This window comes from Sander lucioperca, chromosome 6, assembly GCF_008315115.2.
Source record: "Sander lucioperca isolate FBNREF2018 chromosome 6, SLUC_FBN_1.2, whole genome shotgun sequence".
NCBI lineage: Eukaryota > Metazoa > Chordata > Actinopteri > Perciformes > Percidae > Sander > Sander lucioperca.
The window spans coordinates 17,074,483-17,096,650 of NC_050178.1; the positions used below are offsets into that span (position 1 = coordinate 17,074,483).

The window sequence follows — 22,168 nt, forward strand, 5'->3', positions numbered from 1 at the left end:
TGGAGCGTTAAAGGGGCGCTATGCAGTTTTGGCCATTTCTTCGCTGTTTTCTCGCTTTTTGCTCACAGGTTTCTCTATGGAGCTCCCCCTACAGCTTCGGAATAGATATTTGGCAGCTCCTATGTTTACTGGTGTCTGACTCCTCGATCGGTCAGTCTGCCGTTTCCACTTTCTCTGTTCCTCCGACAATGCTTTCCTAGCTTTCTGCTTCTTTTTTGCCAGCTCAGCCATGACGATAGTGTGAAAAACTCCATGGCTACCTTGTTAGCCGGTTCCTGAATGGGCGTATGTGTGCAGTGAAGTGAAGCAATTCGTTACATCGCGAGACCTGATATTATGCGATTCTTCCTGACGCTGAGGCTCGCCGGCCGAAAGTTGCAAGGGTGGTTTTTCCGCTCACAGTCGCTAGGGGGAACCCGAAAAAAGTCATAAAACCATTCTAATGACTCCGAAGCTGTTCAGTTAAGGTAAATTAAGCTAAAACTAAAAACTAAACTAAAACTGCATAGTTCCCTTTTAACAGAACATATCCTTAACTTAAAAAAAAGCTTAATTATGTAGTGTATTGTACTGTATCTTTCTGTCTGTCTGTCTGTCTGTCTGTCTGTCTACCTGCCTGCCTGCCTGTCTGTCTGTCTGTCTGCCTACCTGCCTGCCTGCCTGTCTGTCTGTCTGCCTGTCTTTCTGTCTGTCTGCATGTTTGCCTGTCTGTTGATCCCCCGCCCCCCCCATACAATAGTCCAGTGTTTCATTACATTGATTGTGACAAGGGGGATGTTTTGGGATTTGGGGGTCCTAAAGCCATGTAAGTCCCTGTTGTGACCTAGATAGAGGCGTCAAGGGAGAATATGAGGAATAAGAGCTGAATCAAAGGGCTGACAGAAAGAGGGTAGAAAAAATAGTGTGTGGGAAGGGCCGTCGGGGGGAAGACGCCAAGGGGAGGAAGAGCAGGAAGGGCGAGGGAGAGTGAAGTAGATTTCAGAGGGAGGGATAGTCTCTCGAGTTAATGATGAGAGGATAAAACACTTCCCACCTCTCTCCCTCCATCTCTCATCGTGGCAGAATCACAGTACTGAAGGCTGAAGCTGCTTCCACAGCCAGGGGGCACTCTGATCCCTTTTTCTGCAGCCAGTACTGTTTCCCCACAGAGCCACTGGCCCAAGGTCATGCTTTTTTGCATGCCCTCCAGCTCAGCATTAGTATTCTGCTAGCCGATTGGCAGACCACAATGTAAGGGAATGAAACCTTCTGTCTGCTCCACAGCCTTCTCTGATGGCTCATTTTGGCTCCTGATGAGAAGATTTGTAATGGAATTGATAAAGGATGTTGCTTGGTGTTTGTGTGTGTGTGTGTGTGTGTGTGTGTTTGCATTCGTGCATGTTTGTCCCCAGACAAATGAATAACTACTTTATTAAAACCTCTGCCAACATATTTTCTCATAACACGTTTTATTTTGCCAGAGCTGCGTGTATGTGCCATTGTTATACAGAAAAAAACTCACATGTTTTAATGATGCAAATAGTGCTGATTTTGTACATGTCAAAACAGTTTGGTTCCAAGTTATGAGATTTCACAAGGCACTCGCAGCCCTATTTTTGATGATGTAAGGTCTTCTGTATTTCTGAAATAACACACACACACTCACAAACACACACACAGCATGCAGCCTCCCAGTGCAACTGCATTTGACTGTCCATTAGTCCGAAATCTTCCCGTCATTATTTACAATAAATTTGTCTGGGGCTCTTTTCAAAGTAGACAGTTTCACTGTCTAATCAGAAATCAGTCTGGACAGTGACATCTTTGCACATGGGAACGCACTGGATGATTAAAATATGTTCATATGTGCAGTGTATCAAATTGATGAGGGTAAATCATAGTACATTAATCAGTTTAATCCAATAACATATGGCTGTAGGCCGCGGTGGCTGTGGGTGATGTGTTTTCATCTGGCAATGTATCATCAGGGAGGGGTTGAAGAAGGAAGGAGGGAAAGTAGGGGCATGAAGAACAAAACAAAGGAAATCTCTTGCGAAAACATATCTACACTCAATTGTTTTGGCACTTGAAATGAGTCTACAAAAGTCTTTGGTTTACAAAAGTAGCGTAATATATGAATAGTAAATAAATGTCTAAAATGAAATTTTGTAATATGGCTTTTTGAGTAGAACATCGCTTGGACACGCTTGTGCGTCTTTTGTCCTCAGAGGGTAAAGGACGAATGAATGTAATAATCTTACTGTTTATCAAGGACACGATGGTGCCTGTGTACACGGTGCAAAGGAAGTAGTAAACAGCAACTACAGTTAGAAATACGGAGCACTTTGTTATGTGGGTGGGTGTGTAGTTGGTGCTGAGGGAAATCATCTGATTACTGTCTGATGAGCAGTTGATGGTTGGCTGAGCTAGAATCTGGATGTTGATGTGACCCATTTGGGTTTTTCAAGACTTTTGTATAGAAGCCCTCCCAGATTAGGAGGTATTATTAAGCACAACAGTTTGTACTTTTAAGCCCTAAAATTCCCTAAAGCCCAAAAATATTCATACATCATCATTAAAACAAAATCATAAACAATGGGCTCTTCCAAGGGCGTAGCGGGACATGCCCCCTGAATTTAACCTGTCGGTGCCCTTCGTCCCCCACACTTACAACACGTCTGAGAGTATTTGAATGCACCATAGGTAGGCGAGTATGCACGTTTCTCAGGCTGCGTCATTTGATGGATAGACTCATATAGATATAGGCAATAATAAAATAATATATAAGAAAAATATCCACAAAAATATAAGGAGGAAAACTCATTTAAATATGCAATAATTAGGATCAGTGTATATGATGGAATAGTGGCATTAGAATGTGCCAGAGGCCATATATTATGGCCAAAATGGTCCTGGGGGAGGCATGCTCCTGGACCCCCCTACCCTAGTTAGCTGTTCTTTATCTCATCTGAATGCAGAGCCAGACCATTAATTGAGACAGGCTGTACTAGAGACAGGTCTTTATTATATATATATATATATATATATATATATATATATACCGTTATCAGTATCTGAAAAGCCTCCGATACTGCCTAAAATGCTGGTATCGGTATTGGTGAGTACTGGAGTCAATGCACCGGCCTGATACCAGGTAATTTAGCCCCAAAGAAAATCTACTTTAAAGTGGTTTATTTCTGCTCTTTCCGATATGACTGACTGCCAAACTGGAGAATAAAGAAACTTCTATGGCATTCATTGTTTGTGTTTGTTCATGTTTCACAAAAGGTTTAACCCGAACCGTACAACAAAGATAGCAATCATGTCACACCCATACAGGGATAGTAGTATACAGCTGTTAAAACATGATAAAATATATAACACAATGGTATCGGATCGGTACTCATATCAGCTTAAGTTCAGGTATTGGAATCGGTATCGGGAAGCAAAAAATGGTATCGGAAAATCTCTAGTCTTTATATATCTGTGTTGATCAGAGGGTAGGAACAAACGGCAGATATCGTCGTAGGGTTTGGAGGACTGGTTGGAGCACAGAGTGGTGAGAATGACATGACTCCATTATAGGACAGGTGATAGGTCATCTTGTTATTGTCCTTCTTGCCAGAGGCCTTTATTTGGGGCCAGCCTGTATCTAAATACTAGCTTTTATTACAAAATCAGCTTTTTATTTCAATTTCAATTTCTTGGAGCCAATGTCCAGTGGCTGCTGCAGGAACTGCAGTGTGAAACATACCAGCACTGGCTTCAGTATTCATTATTCAGCCGTAGTAGTGGCTGCTGTTTGATTTCAGTGTTGGAAAGCCCATGGACTGACAGGGCTGGAAGTTGAAATAAACTCCAATGAAACTAACTTCACACACACAAACACAGTGGTGTGATGAGGCACACAGGGCTGTGGACATGATGACGTCTGAGCTGTGTGAAGATGAACTGAAAGGATTGATTGTTCTTCTGTATCTCTGTGGATTATATAGCAGCGCAAACATGGCTATCGACAGCTCAGAGTCATAAAAGTCTGAACAGAGGTTTTTGCTTTTAGTTTTTTCTCGCACAAACCAGGCTGAGAAAGCACATCAGAGAAAGGCTGCAAGTGTGTGTGTGTGTGTGAAAATCTCATTTAAAGACAATTTAAAGCACTGAGCTCATTATATATTCGCTCATATTTGATGTTAAGCAAATCTGGTCCATGCTGGTGATTTCCTGTATGTTATACAACACTATCATACTGGAAATGTCGTGAGTGTGCATGTGATTCTACGTTAATGCATAGTTGTTTATTTTTTTCATTAGAAAACACTTCTGCTAATGTGCATGTTGATGTCTCCACATATATCACATATTGATATATTTTACAAATGTCAGTGTTAATGTATGCAAGTGTAGACTTATTGGATTCCATTGGCAACTAACAGTATTATTGTGATTGCAATCTCTTTTAAAAAATATGTTTTTATCTTACAAATTTGATTTGCTACATATAATTTGGAGGGAATGTAATTGATTGATTACTGGCAATGATTTTTACAATTTAGGAAGTGTGATGTGTGAAGCATGAGGAGCCACAGGGCCCAGGACTATGGACCTTTTTTCACAGCAGACATGTTGACTTGTCATAGTAGGAAAAGCACAGCTGAAATTGATAACCTTAACAATGGCTCAATTCCATCTAGTGTCCCAGTAAGCTATTTCAGTGAGTCAGCATGCACAATACCAGGGCCTCTCCTAAGTGGAATGCAGCCATCATTAATGGTTTTGAATACACCTGTGCTTTTCCTTCTATGACATGTCAACATGTCTGCCGTGAAAAAGGTCTATTGACGAACCGTAGGGTTCACATCCTTTGTCACGTACTCTGTCGTACAGGTCTTCTCCACGCTTTATACACCAAACATTTTCGGCCATCTTGCCTTCAGGGAGGTGTCTGAGACAGTATTGATCTGTCAAGTAACTTATAGATCACTATAATATTAAACAGACAAAACAACATTATTCATACTGTATTTTTTAAATACTTAATACAAAATACAGTATTTAATGCCACTATTTTTCAAACAGAGTTTACGCAAACCTTTTACATTTCTACTCCACATTTCTAATGCAAATTCTAGTTGATCTTAGTCTATATCCACGACGTTCCGCTTCTGGGATTGCTCCGTTGCCGCCAGAAGTTCCGTTGGATATCCGTTACCTTCCTCTTTCTTTGTGTTGGCGTTCTAAACTCCGGTGGATTTCTGAGGACTATGGTTAACTGCTCCTCAGATCTCTGCAGGGTAAATCCAGACAGCTAGCTAGACTATCTGTCCAATCTGAGTTTTCTGTTGCACGACTAAAACATCTTTTGAACGTACACGTTCCACCATAACAAGTTATCTTCCCGAGGCTATTTTGAAGCGGGACTGTGGCTCCGTAGCGCCGCCCAAGACAATTTTGATTGGTTGAAAGAAATGCCAATAAACCAGAGCACGTTTTTCTTCCATCCCCGAATGCTGTGTGGACTAGCCAGACCTTCCTCCACAACGCTGTGGAGAAAGGTCTGGCTATGCGAGACTAAGGCCACTTTCAGCCCTGACAAAATGTAGCAAATTTTTTTTTAAACTAAAACAGGGGTGCGCTGAACACCCTGTTGTGTGTGCAAGCGGTCTGCCTTTTTATTACCACAGGTCTCTGCTGACTGGGTATCACGTGTCACACAGCCAATAAACGAGAGACATACACACCATATGATAGAAAACATAACTCAACGCTGTTGCACACCGTTTCACACTGTTCAGAGGAAAATGTTGTTCAACCAGGAAACCGTAGCAAAACGGTGCACATTGTTTTGTGATTGAACTTGCCCCAGGCTAACCCTCCCACTCCACACTCCAGTCCCTCCCAGTCTCACCAGTTTGTGTTTGGCGTCAGTGAGGTGCGTCTCCTCGTAGCTGTCGTCGTGGGTGGTCCAGCTGTACGACACCAGGAAGTGGAGGATGGGCGGGTGGTAGGTGACCTCGGGACGCGCCCAGCGCACAACCAGAGCACTGGCGTTCACATGCTGCACCTTCATGTTGATGGGAGCACTGCTGCATGCTGGGAGCAGGATGGAGGCAGGAACAGAAGACAGCAAGGAAGGATGGAGGGGGACATTTACAGGAAAGGAGGATGGAGGAAGAAAATAACGGAAGGGAGGAATTTAAGAAACCAACAAAGTGAAGGAAGGTGAGACGTAAGTAAAATCAGATAAAGAAAGGAGAGATGAGAAAAGTGGAAATGAAAGGATGTCCCGGAAAGGAAAAAAGTAAGGAAGGATTGGTGTGAAGGAGGAATTAGGAAAGCAATGAGAATTAAAGGGAGGAGGAGAAAAAGAGAGAGATTTAATGACATAATACATCAGCTCAGCTTATCTTAAATAATACACTCAGACAGAGAGAGAGATACTGAGAGAGAGACTGAAAGAGAGAGAGACAGAGAGAGAGAGAGAGAGAGAGAGATACTGAGAGAGATACTGAGAGAGAGACTGAAAGAGAGAGAGAGAGAAAGAGAGACAGAGAGAAAGCGGGAGAGGTGGAGAGAGTGAGAAAGTGAGTGTTATGTGAGCGTGAGTTGTATTCATGATGTGTTATTAATATTGCCGTGAGACATTCTGAGTCATCCACACACACACACACACACACACACACACACACACACACACACACACACACACACACACACACACACACACACACACACACACACACACACACATCTATGTATTAATGTCTGGATTCTCCACACATATAGTACCAAACATTTGCACACACACACCCATTTTGTCTGAAGGGTCCAGTAACCAGTAACAGACACGTTCATATATAGTCTCCTTCAGGCAAAAGGCAGCCAACTGACTCTGTCTTTAACTATCTGGCAGAGGCAGGAATGAAGCCACACACAAACACATTGTATGTTTTATTATGAATTTAACAATACACACTACTGCATACTAACCCTCCATTCATCGTAATTGGGCCAGCCCTGCACTGACTGCTACTGACCACTAGATGTCTCTGTTTGACCAGTGAGCTTTCCTGCCCAGACATACTATGGATGGGAGTATTTGATTTCTGATATTTTATAATTATAACTGTAAATTCTTAAATACTGAATGGGGACCAGGCCTTTGTCTGAAACAGGTTTAAATAAGACAAAGGGCTTTTTCATTTCCCCCCTATACCTTGGGGTAAATGCAGAGGGTACATTCATGTGTAAATGCACTTGGTAAATAATGGAAATATTAAAAGTCGAATGCAAATTTCAATGCTAACTTCCTGTATGTTTATCAGATTTAACAATACGTAGTATACATTTCCACAGACTTATTTCATCAGTATAACGTACAACGTGTCATACTCACCCTTCAGTGTATCTTCTCTTACAGAAATACTGTACAACATTTCAAACTTTTCTTTTTCCATTCTGCCATTTGGCAATTGCTGTTAAGCTACCGTCAGTGAAACGTGACACTTTCTGTGCAGATGTTTTCTATTAAAAGCCTTTTAGCAACTCAAAGGGCATTGTCCCTGGTGGGCTTTTAATGTGACGCATCTGCAGGAAGTATTCTGTTCAGTTCAGTGATGGTAGAGCAGCAGCGACTAGAAATAATTAGAGAAAGAAAACAGTATTTGTGTTAAAAAAAAGAGACCTATAGAAGCAATGTGGTGAGCATAACATGACTGTGTTAAGTGATGGAATTAGTGCTGTAGAAATATATACTATGACAAATATGAGAATGTACCATGTACACTATTAGAGTACAGGTAAGTCCCCCCTCCCATTATTTTACTACTGGCCTTTTTTAATGGTGGCCACACACTAGCATTATTTGAATACCATATGAGAATTTACGGTATTATTCTTATTCTTCTTAGCAGTAAGTAAGTAAGTAAAATGTATTTATAGAGCACTTTTCACAGATAAATATCTGTGAAAATCACAAAGTGCTTTATATAAAACATACAAGATGATACATAGCAGTAAGTCTAATATTAAGGCAAACGTGGCTTCAGACGTTTAATTACATAATTTGTGCCGAGGAGCATTCAGTTACTGAACAGATCAGACACAGGCACATAGACATTTTTATAATGTGCACTACTGATTATTTATTTAATTATTTATTGATTCATCTTAGCTATTGGACTGATGATTGCATGTCACCACCATTGCTGCGTTGTTGTTGTTTATGTTCTGTTTTCTGTATCCTCTCCGTCTTCATTGTTGTTGGATGTTTGGTGTGGTTTTTATTGTTTATGTTATTTACTATTGTCTGTGCTTAATGTTCAATGTGGCTCCCTTGAGTGCAAAACAAATTCCCCTCGGGGCAATAAAGGTTTCATTCATTCATTCATTCATTAATTTAGTCGTTTATTTAATGTTTCTGGACAAATTGACAAATTCATTTCCCATTGACATATAAGGAGAAATCCAGAAGATAAGATCAAAAACAGCAGTTTTTTGTTTTGTTTTTAAGTAAATGGCCAAAGTATGTGGAGCCTTGTACTTCTGGTCTGAAGCTCTGTTTTTCAAGGTTGGGACTCAGCCCCTCAAAATTTGTAGGATAAAAACACATTTTTTAAAAGAGATTGCAATCACAATAATACTGTTAGTTGCAACAACAAAAAAATCTGATAAACAACCCAATAACCCATGCAACTTTATGGCAACATGTTAGGGAAGGCCCTTTCCTGTTTCCACCTATTTTCAACCGGGACATGAACCCCCGTCTCCTGGGTGAAAGTCCTTACTCGGAATTTGGCGCTCTTCGTCGCCTATGGGAGTGTTTACTGGAGGACAGTCTTGTTTCAACCTAGTTTATATCCACGACATTCCACTTCACATGTTCCACCAAAACAAGGTCCTTCCCGAGGCTATTTTGCAGCGGCACCGTGACTCTGCCCGGTGCTTAGCACTGCCCATGACGATTGTGATTAGTCTAAAGGTCCCATGGCATGAAAATGTCACTTTATGAGGTTTTTTTAACATTAATGTGAGTTCTCCTAGCCTGCCTATGGTCCCCCAGTGGCTAGAAATGGCGATAGGTGTAAACCGAGCCCTGGGTATCCTGCTCTGCCTTTGAGAAAATGAAAGCTCAGATGGGCCAATCTGGAATCTTCCCTATATGACATCATAAGGGGAAGGTTACCTCCCCTTTCTCTGCTTTGCCCGCCCAGAGAATTTGGCCCGCCCATGAGAAAGAGAGAGACATCATGGCTTGCAAATGAGCGAAGCATGGAAGTTGGTCAAGGCCACACCCCCACCCTCCACCTTGCCCCCCCTCTCTCCTTAGCAATAGCATTTAAAGCTATAGACACAGAAATGGCACATCCTAAGGAAAGCTCATTGTGGGACTGGCTCTAGTGGCTGTAATTCTGCACCAAGGCTGAATTTCAGGAAAGTGACTTCAGATACAGTATTAGGGGACCACTAAGGCCGATTAAAAGCATCCAAAAAGCAGCATGTCATAGGACCTTTAAAGAAATGCCAATAAACCAGGGCACGTTTTTCTCCTATCCAGGAATGCGGTGTGGACTAGCCAGACCTTCCTCCACAGCGCTGTGGAGGAAGGTCAATGCGAGACTACTGGAGGACAGTCTCGTTTCAACATAACAATGCCCCCGTGCACAAAGTCAGGTCCAAAGAGAAATAGTTTTCCCAGTTTGCTCTGGAAGAACTTGACTGGTCTTCACAGAGCCCTGACCTCAACTCCATCCAACACTTTTGGGATGAACTGGAACGCCGACTGTGAGCTATGATCACCCAACATCAGCGTTAGACCTCATGAATGCTCCTGTTGCTGAATAGGGGCAAATATTATAATCCCTGCGTTAACATCACTTATTGGTGGAATATTTGAGTGTCCACGCACTTTGGTCAGCGTATCGGTAGTGTAACTGTATGTGAAGCAGCATTAATTACACTGCTCACTGCTGCATAAGAGGGAGTAGCGTATTACCATCAAGCAATGCACATAATGATTATTCCAAACACTGTATCATATTATGCAAATGCAGAAGGTAATTCGATGATGAACACGGGTTGAATGAGAATAGAGCTCACGTGCCTGGTGGAACCAAATTGATTAGCTTGCTCATAAAGAGCTGCAGTGGAGTTTTTCTATTCATAACCTGCAGTCGAGCCCCATGTGGCTTAGCATTACTAAAGCCATTAGTCACACACACACAAAGGCACACACGTTTACAAAGTAGAACACACGCATGCACATACACCATTTGGAAGTCAAGCAGTGAATGACCTCTATGCAGGGAAAACATATTTAACAGATTATATCAACTTAGGCCCAGTCGGCCATGCCCTGTGTGTGTGTGTGTGTGTGTGTGTGTGCATTGTCACAAGTTAGAACATTAACACCACCATAACTTCAGTCCTAGCAGCATAGGTCTACATTTACAATGTGAATTTAAAGCTATAGTGCGCAACTATTTTATATTAAAGCTACAGTGCGTAGTTTCTGTCCCCCTAGACAGTAATGACACCCATATGATACAAGACTTTCGTGATCGCACACCACCCTCACCCCTCCTCCACACAGTTGCTAGTAGCCAAGGAGGATTAAAAAAACAAGATGGACTCTTCAGAAGAGGTAATCAAAATAAGTTAAATAAAGCAGTAGGTTAGAGGAGTAGCCCAAACAGTAAAACATAACAAGTAATGGTAATAAAACAGGGAATGTTGTCCTACTTTTTTGAATGATATACTTTCATAATTACAAAAATTTTACAGTAAAAAGAAAAAGGGTTTCCAAAGGTTTTCCCATTTGAATGTGACAATGCTGTGATTCGGTTATAGTTTGATTTCAAAGGGAGTGTCACCTTTAAACTGGTCTTCTATCTTATGTACCTGTTGTTGTGTTACAGTACTTGTCAGTCTGTTCAATTACTATTTGTACCACAAATTAAGCTTTCCACCATCATTTAAAGGATATTAATAAGAACACCAAATTACAATATTTTACAGTTCCACCATAAGGTTTTATCCAGGTGACTTGATTTACGTCCTGGGGCAGCCGAGTGGGGTGGGGTGGGGTGATGTTTGAGGAGATCATATTCTGCTTATGGCTCCAAAAAGTCAGCCGGAGAGGCCAGTGGAAGTCTTGGACAGCGTGCTCGTCACCAAGGGTGTATGTTTTGTTTCAACTTTGCGGGAAGACGGCGGGGGGGTCGTCCCCCATAATAATAATAAGTTTGGGCATCTAACTTTTCAATTCAATTGTTGCATTCTAGTGAAATTGTATGCAACAATTTACGGTGCAAATTGTTTCAGGATGTTTTCTTACAAATAATGTTCATCTCAAGAACATATCTGTAAGAGAATGACACCTTGTTAAAGCCAGAAACTCCAAAGTTTAAATCTACATAAATCTTAATCAGGGTAAGATATCAAAGAAGTATATTTCCAACAATTTTTAAAAGTGGGTTATTTAAAATGGTAGTACCATTTACTTACCAGAAAGCATTGCTGTGCTAATCTGAGATAAAGTGCTTGTGTCTTCATCAGCGTACCTGTGCTATAAAGCTGTTACTACCGCGGTAGGGTGATGAAGAGACCCTCTTCTGGCTTTCATCAATGATAAACGGGCCATGACGCACGCACACACACACACACACACACACACACACACACACACACACACACACACACACACACACACACAGGGGAGAGGTCTGGATGGCAGTGAGTGATGGGGACTATAGAGCCCAATCACACAGAACAGAACATGCGTAGAGGGGGTGTCTGACACAGGTACAACCCACATAGGACGTCTCTGTCTGTCTCTCTCTCTCCCTCTCTTTCTCCCTCTCTCTCATAAGTCTCCGAGAGGCCATTTGGAGGAGGAAAGGACATCTTTGGCCCTGCAGCATGTTGACCACAGTTGATCGATGAGCGGGTCTTAATTGTGAGTCGGTCTGCGGGGCTTTGCAGTCGGATGGATTGGGTGGGAACTCAGTCACAGTACTCCAGTATACAGGCCTCTCTGCTGTTAGTCATGCACCATAGGTACTGCAGTAAAGGGGCTGGTGCCAAATCCTGCTTCATACTGTTATTAGTTGTGTACAGTTAAAGGAGTATGGAGATCATGAGCATCCAAAACCCTTTGTTCAAAGCACTTTTGATTTATCTTCATTCTTCAGCACCCACTGAGGTGCCCTTATGTAGGACACAAAAAGTCCAACTTGCCTGCTATTATTAAGAACTGTGCATGTCATCCAATGAAGAATATGGGAAGGAAGTGAGAAAGGGAAGGAGGATAGTCTACATTGCTTCAAACTCTGTGTAACAGTGTTGTGTACCCAGGTATCAACAGTTAGCGAGTAACCTGTCTTATAAACAATAGGACTAACGACCCACACTATGAAAATAAGACCCATATTGTAGAAAGAAATGATTTATCCTTTAAGAATGAGCTCGGTCCAGGAAAACTTCAGTCAGCAATGATTGCTGCACACATTAACACGACATTTACAGTACATTACTGATGACATTTGGATGACATGTCAACTTTCCTAAATACTAACCTTGTGTTTCAAATGAGGGTTCCAGGAGTAAAAGTCGGAATGGAACGGCGTTCCCTTTCAGTTTCAAAAATAGAGTGACATTTTTTTTTATTTGGGTAAATCATTTATAACCATTTTACCATGGATATCTATGCATTTTGCAGTGTTTCCACTGTTTTTTTTCCCGAGCTTATTTGAACGCAGCACAGCAGCTTGTTAGCTTTGCCGCTTGTTTTCAGACACAACAGACAAAGAAGATGTGGCTCGCTTTGAAATTTTTTTAAACTTCAGTGGCGTCTTTCAGATGTAACATTTTGATTACTTGGCCGCTCATGTTTCTATTGTTGAAATTGAAGTCAGCGTGCCTTAGGTCATTTTAAAATGTCCACTATTGATAGCTAGTTAGTTAACGTGCATCACGTAACGTTAGTTTACTAGGCTACAGACTGGATGGAGGTAGGATGGCCTACAATTCGGCGCGGGCCTACAATTTTGCCCTTTTTAAGCCTTTTTAATTTATTATCAGAATTCCAATACAGGTGGTTAGTTGAAGTTAAATGGTTTGTATTAAAGGGGTGGTTCAGAATTTTGGACATAGGGCCTTATTTCCAAGTTAGCCAGTGTGTTATTTATCAGCGAAGACCATTTTCAACACTTTTCATCCAGTCCTTCCAGTTGCAGAGTTCGCTGGTGCTAGGCTAGCGCAAGTCAACAGTATCTGCCAGCTTGCCACTAAAAACAATTTTACCCACTCCACAGTACACCCAAGGCAAATAAATTATAACGCCAAAATATCGATGTAAATGTCTGTGTTGAACGAATAATGTTAGAAATAAAACTACCCTTGCATCGCATTACAATAGTTATACTTTGCTCCCTGTAGTTGGTAGCATAGGCTACAGCAGTGGCGGAGTGATATTACCTAGGCTACTGAGAAAGCTGATTTCCATGACAATCACACAAGTTTATTTACCTGCCGCTGCAATTTGCATGTAAGCTGTCCGAGCTTACATGACTTTTCTGTCAGCAATTACCTAAAGTTGCTGTTGGTGCATCTGGAAAGACGGATGGAACCGCATGCGTTGTCAGTGACTTGTGGTCCTTTAGATTGCGGGGTCTTTCAAAGTTGTCTGGTCTAAAATTACCACTACACATTTGCCACTGGAGTAGAGTCTCCACCTTGATGTCCAAGCCAGAAGCAAGAAGCCACAGTTGGTTCCTTTCTGGATCTCCCAATGGAAATTTGTGGAAACTTTGTGGTGCCCATCTGTTTGGTTTATTTTTACAATTTCTAAATGCACACTGAATCACCATGTTGCCTAGACCTTAGTTTCCAATCCAATGCTTCAATACCAATGTCCTACTACTAGGTGTCCCGACTGTAGTGCGCTTCTCTGTTTACTTTTCAGCGAAGTAATACTAACCGAGCAAAGTAAAATTCCGCTGCTGCTGAGAAACTAGTCCCTCAAATTGTAATGCGATCATTGAGATGCAAGGGTAGTTTTATTTCTAACATTATTCTATCAACACAGACATTTACATCAATAGTCTGGCGTTATAATTTATTTGCCACAGGTGTACTGTGGAGTGGGTAAGACTGTTTTTAGTGGCAGGCTAGCAGATACTGTTGACTTGCACTAGCCTAGCACCAGCGAACTCTGCAACTGGAAGGACTGGATGAAAAGTGTTGAAAACGGTCTCCACTGATAAATAACACACTGGCTAACTTGGAAATGAGGTCCTATGTCCAAAATTCTGAACCACCCCTTTAACTAGTATTCTTCCTTTTCTGCCACATCTTACGTAATCAAAATCCATGGGAATGCATGAGTTTTGGTGCAGAGTAACTGTTGCAGGAAAATGTCTTCTGATATGAAACTGAAAATGAATATGTAAATGCTGCTAAACTGTATGTGTAAGTTTATATCCATTCACTGCAGTACTTTAACAATGGAGGTATTACCAGCTACATGTAACTTTAAGTATTAAATGTACTTAATGTGCAGCATAATGACCCCTAAAATATACAAAGTAACAAATAAATGTACTGTAGTGGAGTAAAAAGTGCAACATTTCCTTCTTAAATACAGTGAAGCATAAGTACAAGTATTTCCAATTTATACCAAAATTGAACAAAAATATAGTAGTCGAGTAAATGTAATTAGTTACATTCCGTTCTTGCAAATAAACCTAGCATGTTAGCAGCATTTTAATGTTGTAGCTGGTTGAGAGGGAAATCATTTTAACTAATTCTTATACATGTTTACAGTTAAATCAATAACAATGTATTATGTTTTACAACTTGGTTAGATATCTGTGTGTAAAATCTGACTGTGCAAAGTTGTAAAAAGCTGTCAAATACTGTTTGTGGAGTGAAGTGTCGTAAAATAGAAATACTCTAGTAAAGTACACCATAATGACATGCAAGTACTACTTCAGTTGATATAGTAACATTCCAGCCTTGCAAATAAACCTAGCATGTAAGCAGCATTTAATGTTGTAGCTGTTTGAGAGGGAACAAATGTTGGTAGTTTAGTCGATTAAAAGACTATATCTTGTAAACTGATCATATGTTTTATGTGTCTGCAAAGTGACTAGTAACTATAGCTGTAATATAAATGTAGTGTAGTAAAAACTGCAATATTTCCCTTTCAATAGTTGTGAATTAGAAGGTTAACGTAATATACAAGTACTTCAGAAAATATATTTACTTTTAGGTGCATGTTTTGAGGGAAAAGACTGCAGTTACAGAATTTCATTTTTCATTCAATGGCCTCTTTTCACTGTAAGAAATACCTTTTGATGCAGTGTTAACTCGCAAGATAATTCATTAATGAAGGCTGTTGACTGGGTGACATACTTTGTGTGTACTAGTTCTAAAATTTGAATGAGTGACCACTTCAGGGACACGTGGAGCGTCTGGGCTATTGTCAAAGTGGTAGCTATAGTCAAAGGCTTCTGTCTGACACAAGGACCTCCTGTCAATAACAACAAGCGCCGCCCCCCCCCCCCTTTCTGCAGTACAACTTATCTGCGCGCTGTGCATCTACAACACTGTGTTACTGTGTTATAACAGGCAACCACTCAATGGCATGAGGTAGCACTTAGATGGGCACTTGCATTGCTCACTTGTTACTTGATACATCACTTGTATCTTTTTGTGAAACTGTTATTGGTGCACCTCTAGATATTATGCAGGGACATAATTCAGCTCGTGGACATCTTAATTCCGACCTTCGAGCAGCTAAGCAAAGCTGTTCACTGTTTAACTTTTACTTTTACTTTTACTGTTGATGCAAATGTTGTCATGGTTGTGGTTTTCAATTTTAGGTTTTCCTGTTTTATTCGGTTAATTCATTCCCTGTTTTGGTTATTTCCCTGTGATTTGTTCACCGTTTCCTGTTTTGCAGTATTTTTCTCTCTTTGTGTTTTCATGTTTCAGTTTCCTGTTTTACTTTGTAGTCTCTGTTTCTCCTGCGTCATGTCTTGTTTTATTTCCTGCCTTGTGTTTTCCCGCCTTTGTGATTGTCTGCTTCGCCCTGATGTGTTCCACCTGTTCATCAGCCCTCATGTCACCTTTCCCTTGTTACAACCCACATTACCTTGTGTATTTAGACTGTGCTTTCTTTGTCTGTTGTCCGATCGTTGTCATTACACGTTTTCCTGTGCTGTTCCGAGTCATTCCCTGCGTCTCTCCCTGAGTAGTTTTTTTCCTTGTGTTTTTGGATTTCCCTTTTGCCATTATGAAGTATGTAGCTATACAAAATACAGAACTGTATAGGAATGGCCATAATGTTTAATGTTTAATCTTTGCTGGTGTCCGATGTGAAGCAGTTACACAGCGCTGCGGAGGAAGGACTGGCTAGTCCACACAGCATTCTGGGATCGGAGAAAATCGTGCTGTGGTTAATTGGCATTTCTTTAAACAAATCACGATCATCTTGGGCAGCGCTAAGTGCCGGACAGAGCCATGGTGCTACTGCAAAATAGCCTCAGGAAGAAAGTTGTTTTGGTGGAACATGTATACGTTCAAAACTTGTTTTAGTCGTGCAACAGAAAACTCTGAATATCTGCCGACAACAGAGCAATCCTGGAAGTGGAAGGTCGTGGATATAGACCCATATCCCTCACTTAAAGCAAACCTGATTGTCTGGAGTTCAAAGATTAAACTAATACTGGTCCTCTCATTTGCTTCAGAATACAAGACAAGCATATTTCCACAAATGATGGAGTATGGTTTTAACAACACCCAAACACCGTATCTACATGTATCTATATTTCTTTTCGCCTCACTAAATGTGCCTGGTAGTCATTCAGGGACACAAACAAAAAGAAGCATAATTGCTGATGGGAAACAATCAGGAGCAGGAGGAGGCTCTTCAGGCTGAGTTTCAGGAAAATGGAATAAACTATCACAGGGAGGGGAGGAGGACTAGAAAGAAAGCACCTGTGTGTTGTGTGTTTTTATGTTGTCAGGTTCGGGGGAGTGGTGGGTTTAGAAACCAGCGAAACACTCACACACACTTTCGAGTTGGACCCTTAGCCCACTCAGCTGTGGCTATGGTTTTATAGCTCAACTGTAAATCTTCTCTTTGTTTTTTCCCCAGCCGTCCTTCCTACTCCTCCTCCTCCTCCTCATCTGCCTCTTCTGCATTTCCTCTGCCAGCCTTATAGATTTGCTTACAGCAAACATGTCCCACTTCAGTGCTCAAGGACATACTGCAAGCACAGTGTGCCAGGACACACACATACAGTACATGTGTGTGTGTGTATGTATGTGTGTGTGTGTGTGTGTGTGTGTGTGTGTGTGTGTGTGTGTGTGTGTGTGTGTGTGTGTGAGTGTGTTTGGGTGTGTTTGTGTGCGTGATTGTAGGCGATGCACCTCTCTCCTAGTTGGCCATATGGAAGTGCGTATGAGGGAAAGGAGGGGAGGAATCCTGCTAGGACAGTTGACACGGCACAGATGCTGGGCCGTGCGCAAATACTTACAAATACACAGAGAAACACTCACACACATGCATGTACACACACACACACACACACTGTACAATGTGTGGTGTTGTTTGAGTGGTAATGAGGCAGGAGTGGGAGGACGGCTGGTGGGCCTCCCACTGCCTTATGGTAGGGGAGTTACCCAGCTCGCCCAGACCACACACACACACACACACACACACACACACACACACACTGGCAAGGCAATCAGCTTCCTCTGGGCATATGAGCAACACTGAATATCCCTCATTTATTAACATTAAGAAATGTCACCATCCAGGAGTAATGTGAGAATGTTGAAGCAGTTTAGAAAGAAAAGAGGGGGGAGTTTAATAGATCAGTAGGATGAAAAAGAGGTAGCATTATATGTAATACATTGCAGTGCAACATATGGAATTCTTTTGTAAAAAATAAAAAACCTTAATGTGTGATTCTTATTTTAGAACTCAAAATAAATCAAATAAATCTACATCTCAAATTAATCTATCTTATATTCCTTTCAATTCAGCACTTAAACATGTTCATCATCATGTTGTTCATTACTATCATGACCTAATTTAATGATTCATAGAAAATAATGATTTTAAATGGCTCGAAACAGCAATAGTTCTCTTTTTTAAGACTTTTACATTGACCACGCTGAGTATTTTCTCAATCTATGTTGGCTTGTGGCCTTGGTCAACACATTCTCACTCCCATCGCATCAAAAAGAGATGCTTGGTCAGAAGCCTTTGCCGTTTGTTATTGCGTCATATTTAGACGCGCTTGTTCGGGACACTTGGCGTCACTTTTTGACGCTCTGGGTCAGGACGTGCGTTTAACTGACATGCAGCACAAGAACAGGAGGTTTAGGTTTAGGAAAAGATGGTGGGTGGCGTTACAAAATGTACGTTTCAGTGACACGCGGGACATCTACCCCCGGTCTCCTGGGTGAAAGTCCTATGTTGTTTGACACATCCACCACCCCAACCAACCTCCTTATTCAGATTTTCCGTCCTTCATACTACACTCTACCATTGTCTCTCTTAATATTACGTCATCTTACATCGCCGCTGTCGAGCTGCTGCTCGGCCCGGTGCGTTCCATACGGACGCTAAAGAGAGAGCCACTGACCAAGCATCAGAATTTTGCATGTTGGGAGTGAGAATGGGTTGCCTTGGTGTATAGTCTGAATTAAAACTGAATTGAGTAAAAACTTTAAAAACTTGAGTTACTGTAAAAATTGCTCTATCTTGATTTAAGCATTAGGTCAAAGAGGCTCTGTATAGACACCTAAAAAGTCAAAGTGTACATCTGAAATCTTAGCACCACTACTGTACCTTTGGAAGCCTCGGTGCCGTATGGCCCGCTGCCACTGTCAGTCAGATCCGGCAGCCAGGCGTCTTTGACTGCTGACTTGAAGACGTGGCGGTTGTCCAAGCTCTGGATGGGCCTGAAGTTGCTGCGCAGATACTCCACTGACTTCACATGGTCCTGCTGCTCTGTGGTGAAGATGGAGTAGAAAGCCTCCAACTGGTGCCAGCGGGGAGAACAGACATGGTAGAGACAGGAATGGAGAGAGAAGAGTGGAACACGAGAGGAGTTAGCGCCAGGCACAACTCCCATCCTGTGGCCATTTGGAGTTGGTGGTTTTTTGCATCCATCATACAGCAGCAAGAACCACTTTTACTCACTCCCCAATATACACATTGTGAGAATGCAACGCAGACATGTAATTGATATACAAGAGACAAAATAAAATTGTAATGATCCCCATGAGGAAAGTGGGTCACTGCTGCAGCAAAGACCTTTTTTAAGACATCAACAACAAGGAATTTAAAGGAGAATATTCAGAACACATGACCAATAATCCCAATATATGAAGAGCATATTCAATAATATATCCAAGTGAAGGATATGAATAAATGCTAAATATATTGCAGAATATCACTGGGACACATTTATACTGTGGGAACATCATTGTTTTTTCCATTTATGTTTGTTTATGAATTAAACAAATTAGATACAACATATTCAGTGAGCATGCTGGCAGGCATATTTTTTCTTTCTTGCCAATCGTTGACTGATCGTCGATTCATGTGGGTGGGGGTCGGGGGTGACCATCGGTCACGGATCATGGAAAGTGAAACTTAAATCTGTCATGGGGCGGTTGGATTTATTTACCCACTTTAAAAAGATTTTTTAAAAGCTTCAAAGATTCTCGACAGTATGTGGTCGAGCAAGCTAGAGAGTGACTAAAGAGAGCGAGCGTCGTCATTACAAAGCAATGAATCAGAGAAATATAATGTTGTTTTCAACGATTCATCACTAGAAATGCAGCTGTAGCAAGCATCTCACTATCACGTAACGTTATCCACATTCATATTCAGATGCAACAAATGATATATCCAGCTACAAAAAAGCCTGAAAGTCGGAAGTTAGAACATAAGTACAGAGACTTGTTGCTATGAAGATGATACACCGTCTCATCTCGTCTTATTGGTGTAAACTGGCAGCTTTCAGAACGTTGCAGACCGGGGCGTTGCAAGGAGCTGCAAGTTTCCACTCATCTCGTCCAGAACCTTTAGTCTGAGCTGGACTTTACGGTGCTGCGAGGATTTGACTGTGAGACTGGCAGTCGAATATTTCCATCAAAGCATTGAATATTCAATTATTTGGGGTCACCCCTGCTAAGCTAAGCTACATTTTCTGAAATTCCTTTAAAGGAAGTCCATCTGTCAAGTCCAAAATGTGACATAATGTGTATCCGCTCATAAAAGAAGATAAAACAAACTTAAAGAGAGGTTAAAACCAGGTTTATCAGGATGTCCTCTGCCATGACCAGAATCCAGAAACATAACAGGAATATAGTCTGTCACTGCAGGTAGTTCAGTACAAGCATAATGAAGTGACATATGGATATAACAAAGATGCAGTCAGTGTTTTTTTACATGAAGCAACCATAGACACACTCCAAACGGCACTACAGATAGTGTTAGAGTTGGCCAAGTCCTTGAAATAGTCAGTGCTTTGATAAACACATTGAAATAAAGAATTGTTGTCACAAGTAATGTCACATTATTTGCAGAGACTGCATCTGAAAGACCCAATGCCCAAAAAGCTTGGCCCATCAGCATTCTAGATCCAGTAAATCTACTTGCCAAACTCATGCCAGACGCATGATGAATGGTGAGTCAGAAATATTCAAAGTAAACTGGTCTGATAATTGTGGCCAATTGTGGCCAAAGATGCAGTCACAAAGAGGCAGTCATATTGAACTGGTCATGAAACACAATAAAATACTAAAATGTAACAATCTAATAAGATGGATATTTGCATATTCAGATCATTCAGACAATTCGAATAAGCAGCTTTCAAAACAAGTCAGATTTCCAGGCTTTAAACCAGACAATTAAACCACCAGAGAGATGGAAAGTCACCTTCCTGATCCAGACCTAAGGGAGAAATGGCCCTGAGGGTTTTCAATCCAAAAGGTCTACCACCAGAGGAGATGTTTGAATCTGTTGAGTGCCAATCCTCCCTCCACCTGTTACTTCAAAAACATGAACTTTCAGTGAGTGTGGGTCCTCGTGGCCTGCATCTCTGAAGTGCTGTCCCAGGGGATAATTGTGGTTTTGGAGTTCTGAATGCATATTCATGTACTGCCAGTGTTTTTTGCATAAAGCAACCATAAACACACTCCAAACGGCACTACAGATAGGGTTTGAGTTGGCCAAGTCCTTGAAATAGTCAGTGTTTTGATAAACACATTGAAATAAAGAATTGTTGTCACAAGTAATGTCACATTATTTGCGGAGACTGCATCTGAAAGAGCCAATGCCCCATAAAGCTTGGCCCATCAGCATTCTAGATCCAGTAAATCTACTTGCCAAACTCATGCCAGACACATGATGGATGGTGAGTCAGAAATATTCAAAGTACACTGGTCTGATTCTGGTGGCCAACTGTGGCCCAAAGCTACTTCAAGTGCTGCTAAAAGGGGCTGATTATCTGACACAACTGGCCCAACCCCCGACACCTGGCCAAATCTAGCTAAGATGTATGAGCCAAAGCCATCTTACATTCAATTACACCTGACTGGATTTGGCTGAATACTTGGTTTGGGAAACTAGAAAGTCTTGAAAGGCCGGACGTGGATCCAAGTAGAAGAAATTTGTATACTGTAGTTGCTGTGATTGGTGAAACGGTTCCCAAACTTGTTGGAATATGAATTCAGCTGCCATGTTATCAAGCTGTGAACATTTTGTACTGCTTTGGGTTAATGTTGAAGTTGGCCTCTTCCTGCATGTTGCCATTTGTCAGATGCGTGCTGGGTTGCAAGACGTGCGACCAGACATGGATTTGCACTGTGTGACTGAAGTGTCATCTTTCTGTCTGTGTTGGCAGATGGATACTCTGTACAATGTGTTTGGAAGCAATGCACGCAGACAAACAGCTTGTGTGCAAGGGAGTGTTGGAAAGAGGAGGGGGTGTTGAGAGGCAGATTTAGTTTACAAAGGTAAATATCTCAGTGAGGGGATGTCTGAGGACAGCAAATTCTTCCTGTGACTTTGTGCTGTACGACAATCAGATGCTCTGAAATAAAAAAAATTAAAAAACAGAAACTAAACCACAGCAAAATAAGGGGTGAATGAATTTTGAAGGGA

General features: G+C 41.5%; 1 protein-coding gene across 2 annotated transcripts in view; it reads right to left on the bottom strand.

Annotated features, from left to right (window-relative positions):
- ptprga (protein tyrosine phosphatase receptor type Ga) overlaps positions 1–22,168 on the bottom strand; it is a 511,734-nt gene that overhangs the window by 72,199 nt on the left and 417,367 nt on the right. For both annotated transcript variants that reach the window (XM_036001852.1, XM_036001851.1), the window contains exons 8-9: positions 18,842–19,034; positions 5,885–6,069 (exon numbers count right to left, since the gene is read on the bottom strand). In XM_036001852.1, coding sequence (XP_035857745.1) covers positions 5,885–6,069; positions 18,842–19,034 — 378 coding nt within the window. The remainder of the gene's footprint in view (positions 1–5,884; positions 6,070–18,841; positions 19,035–22,168) is intronic.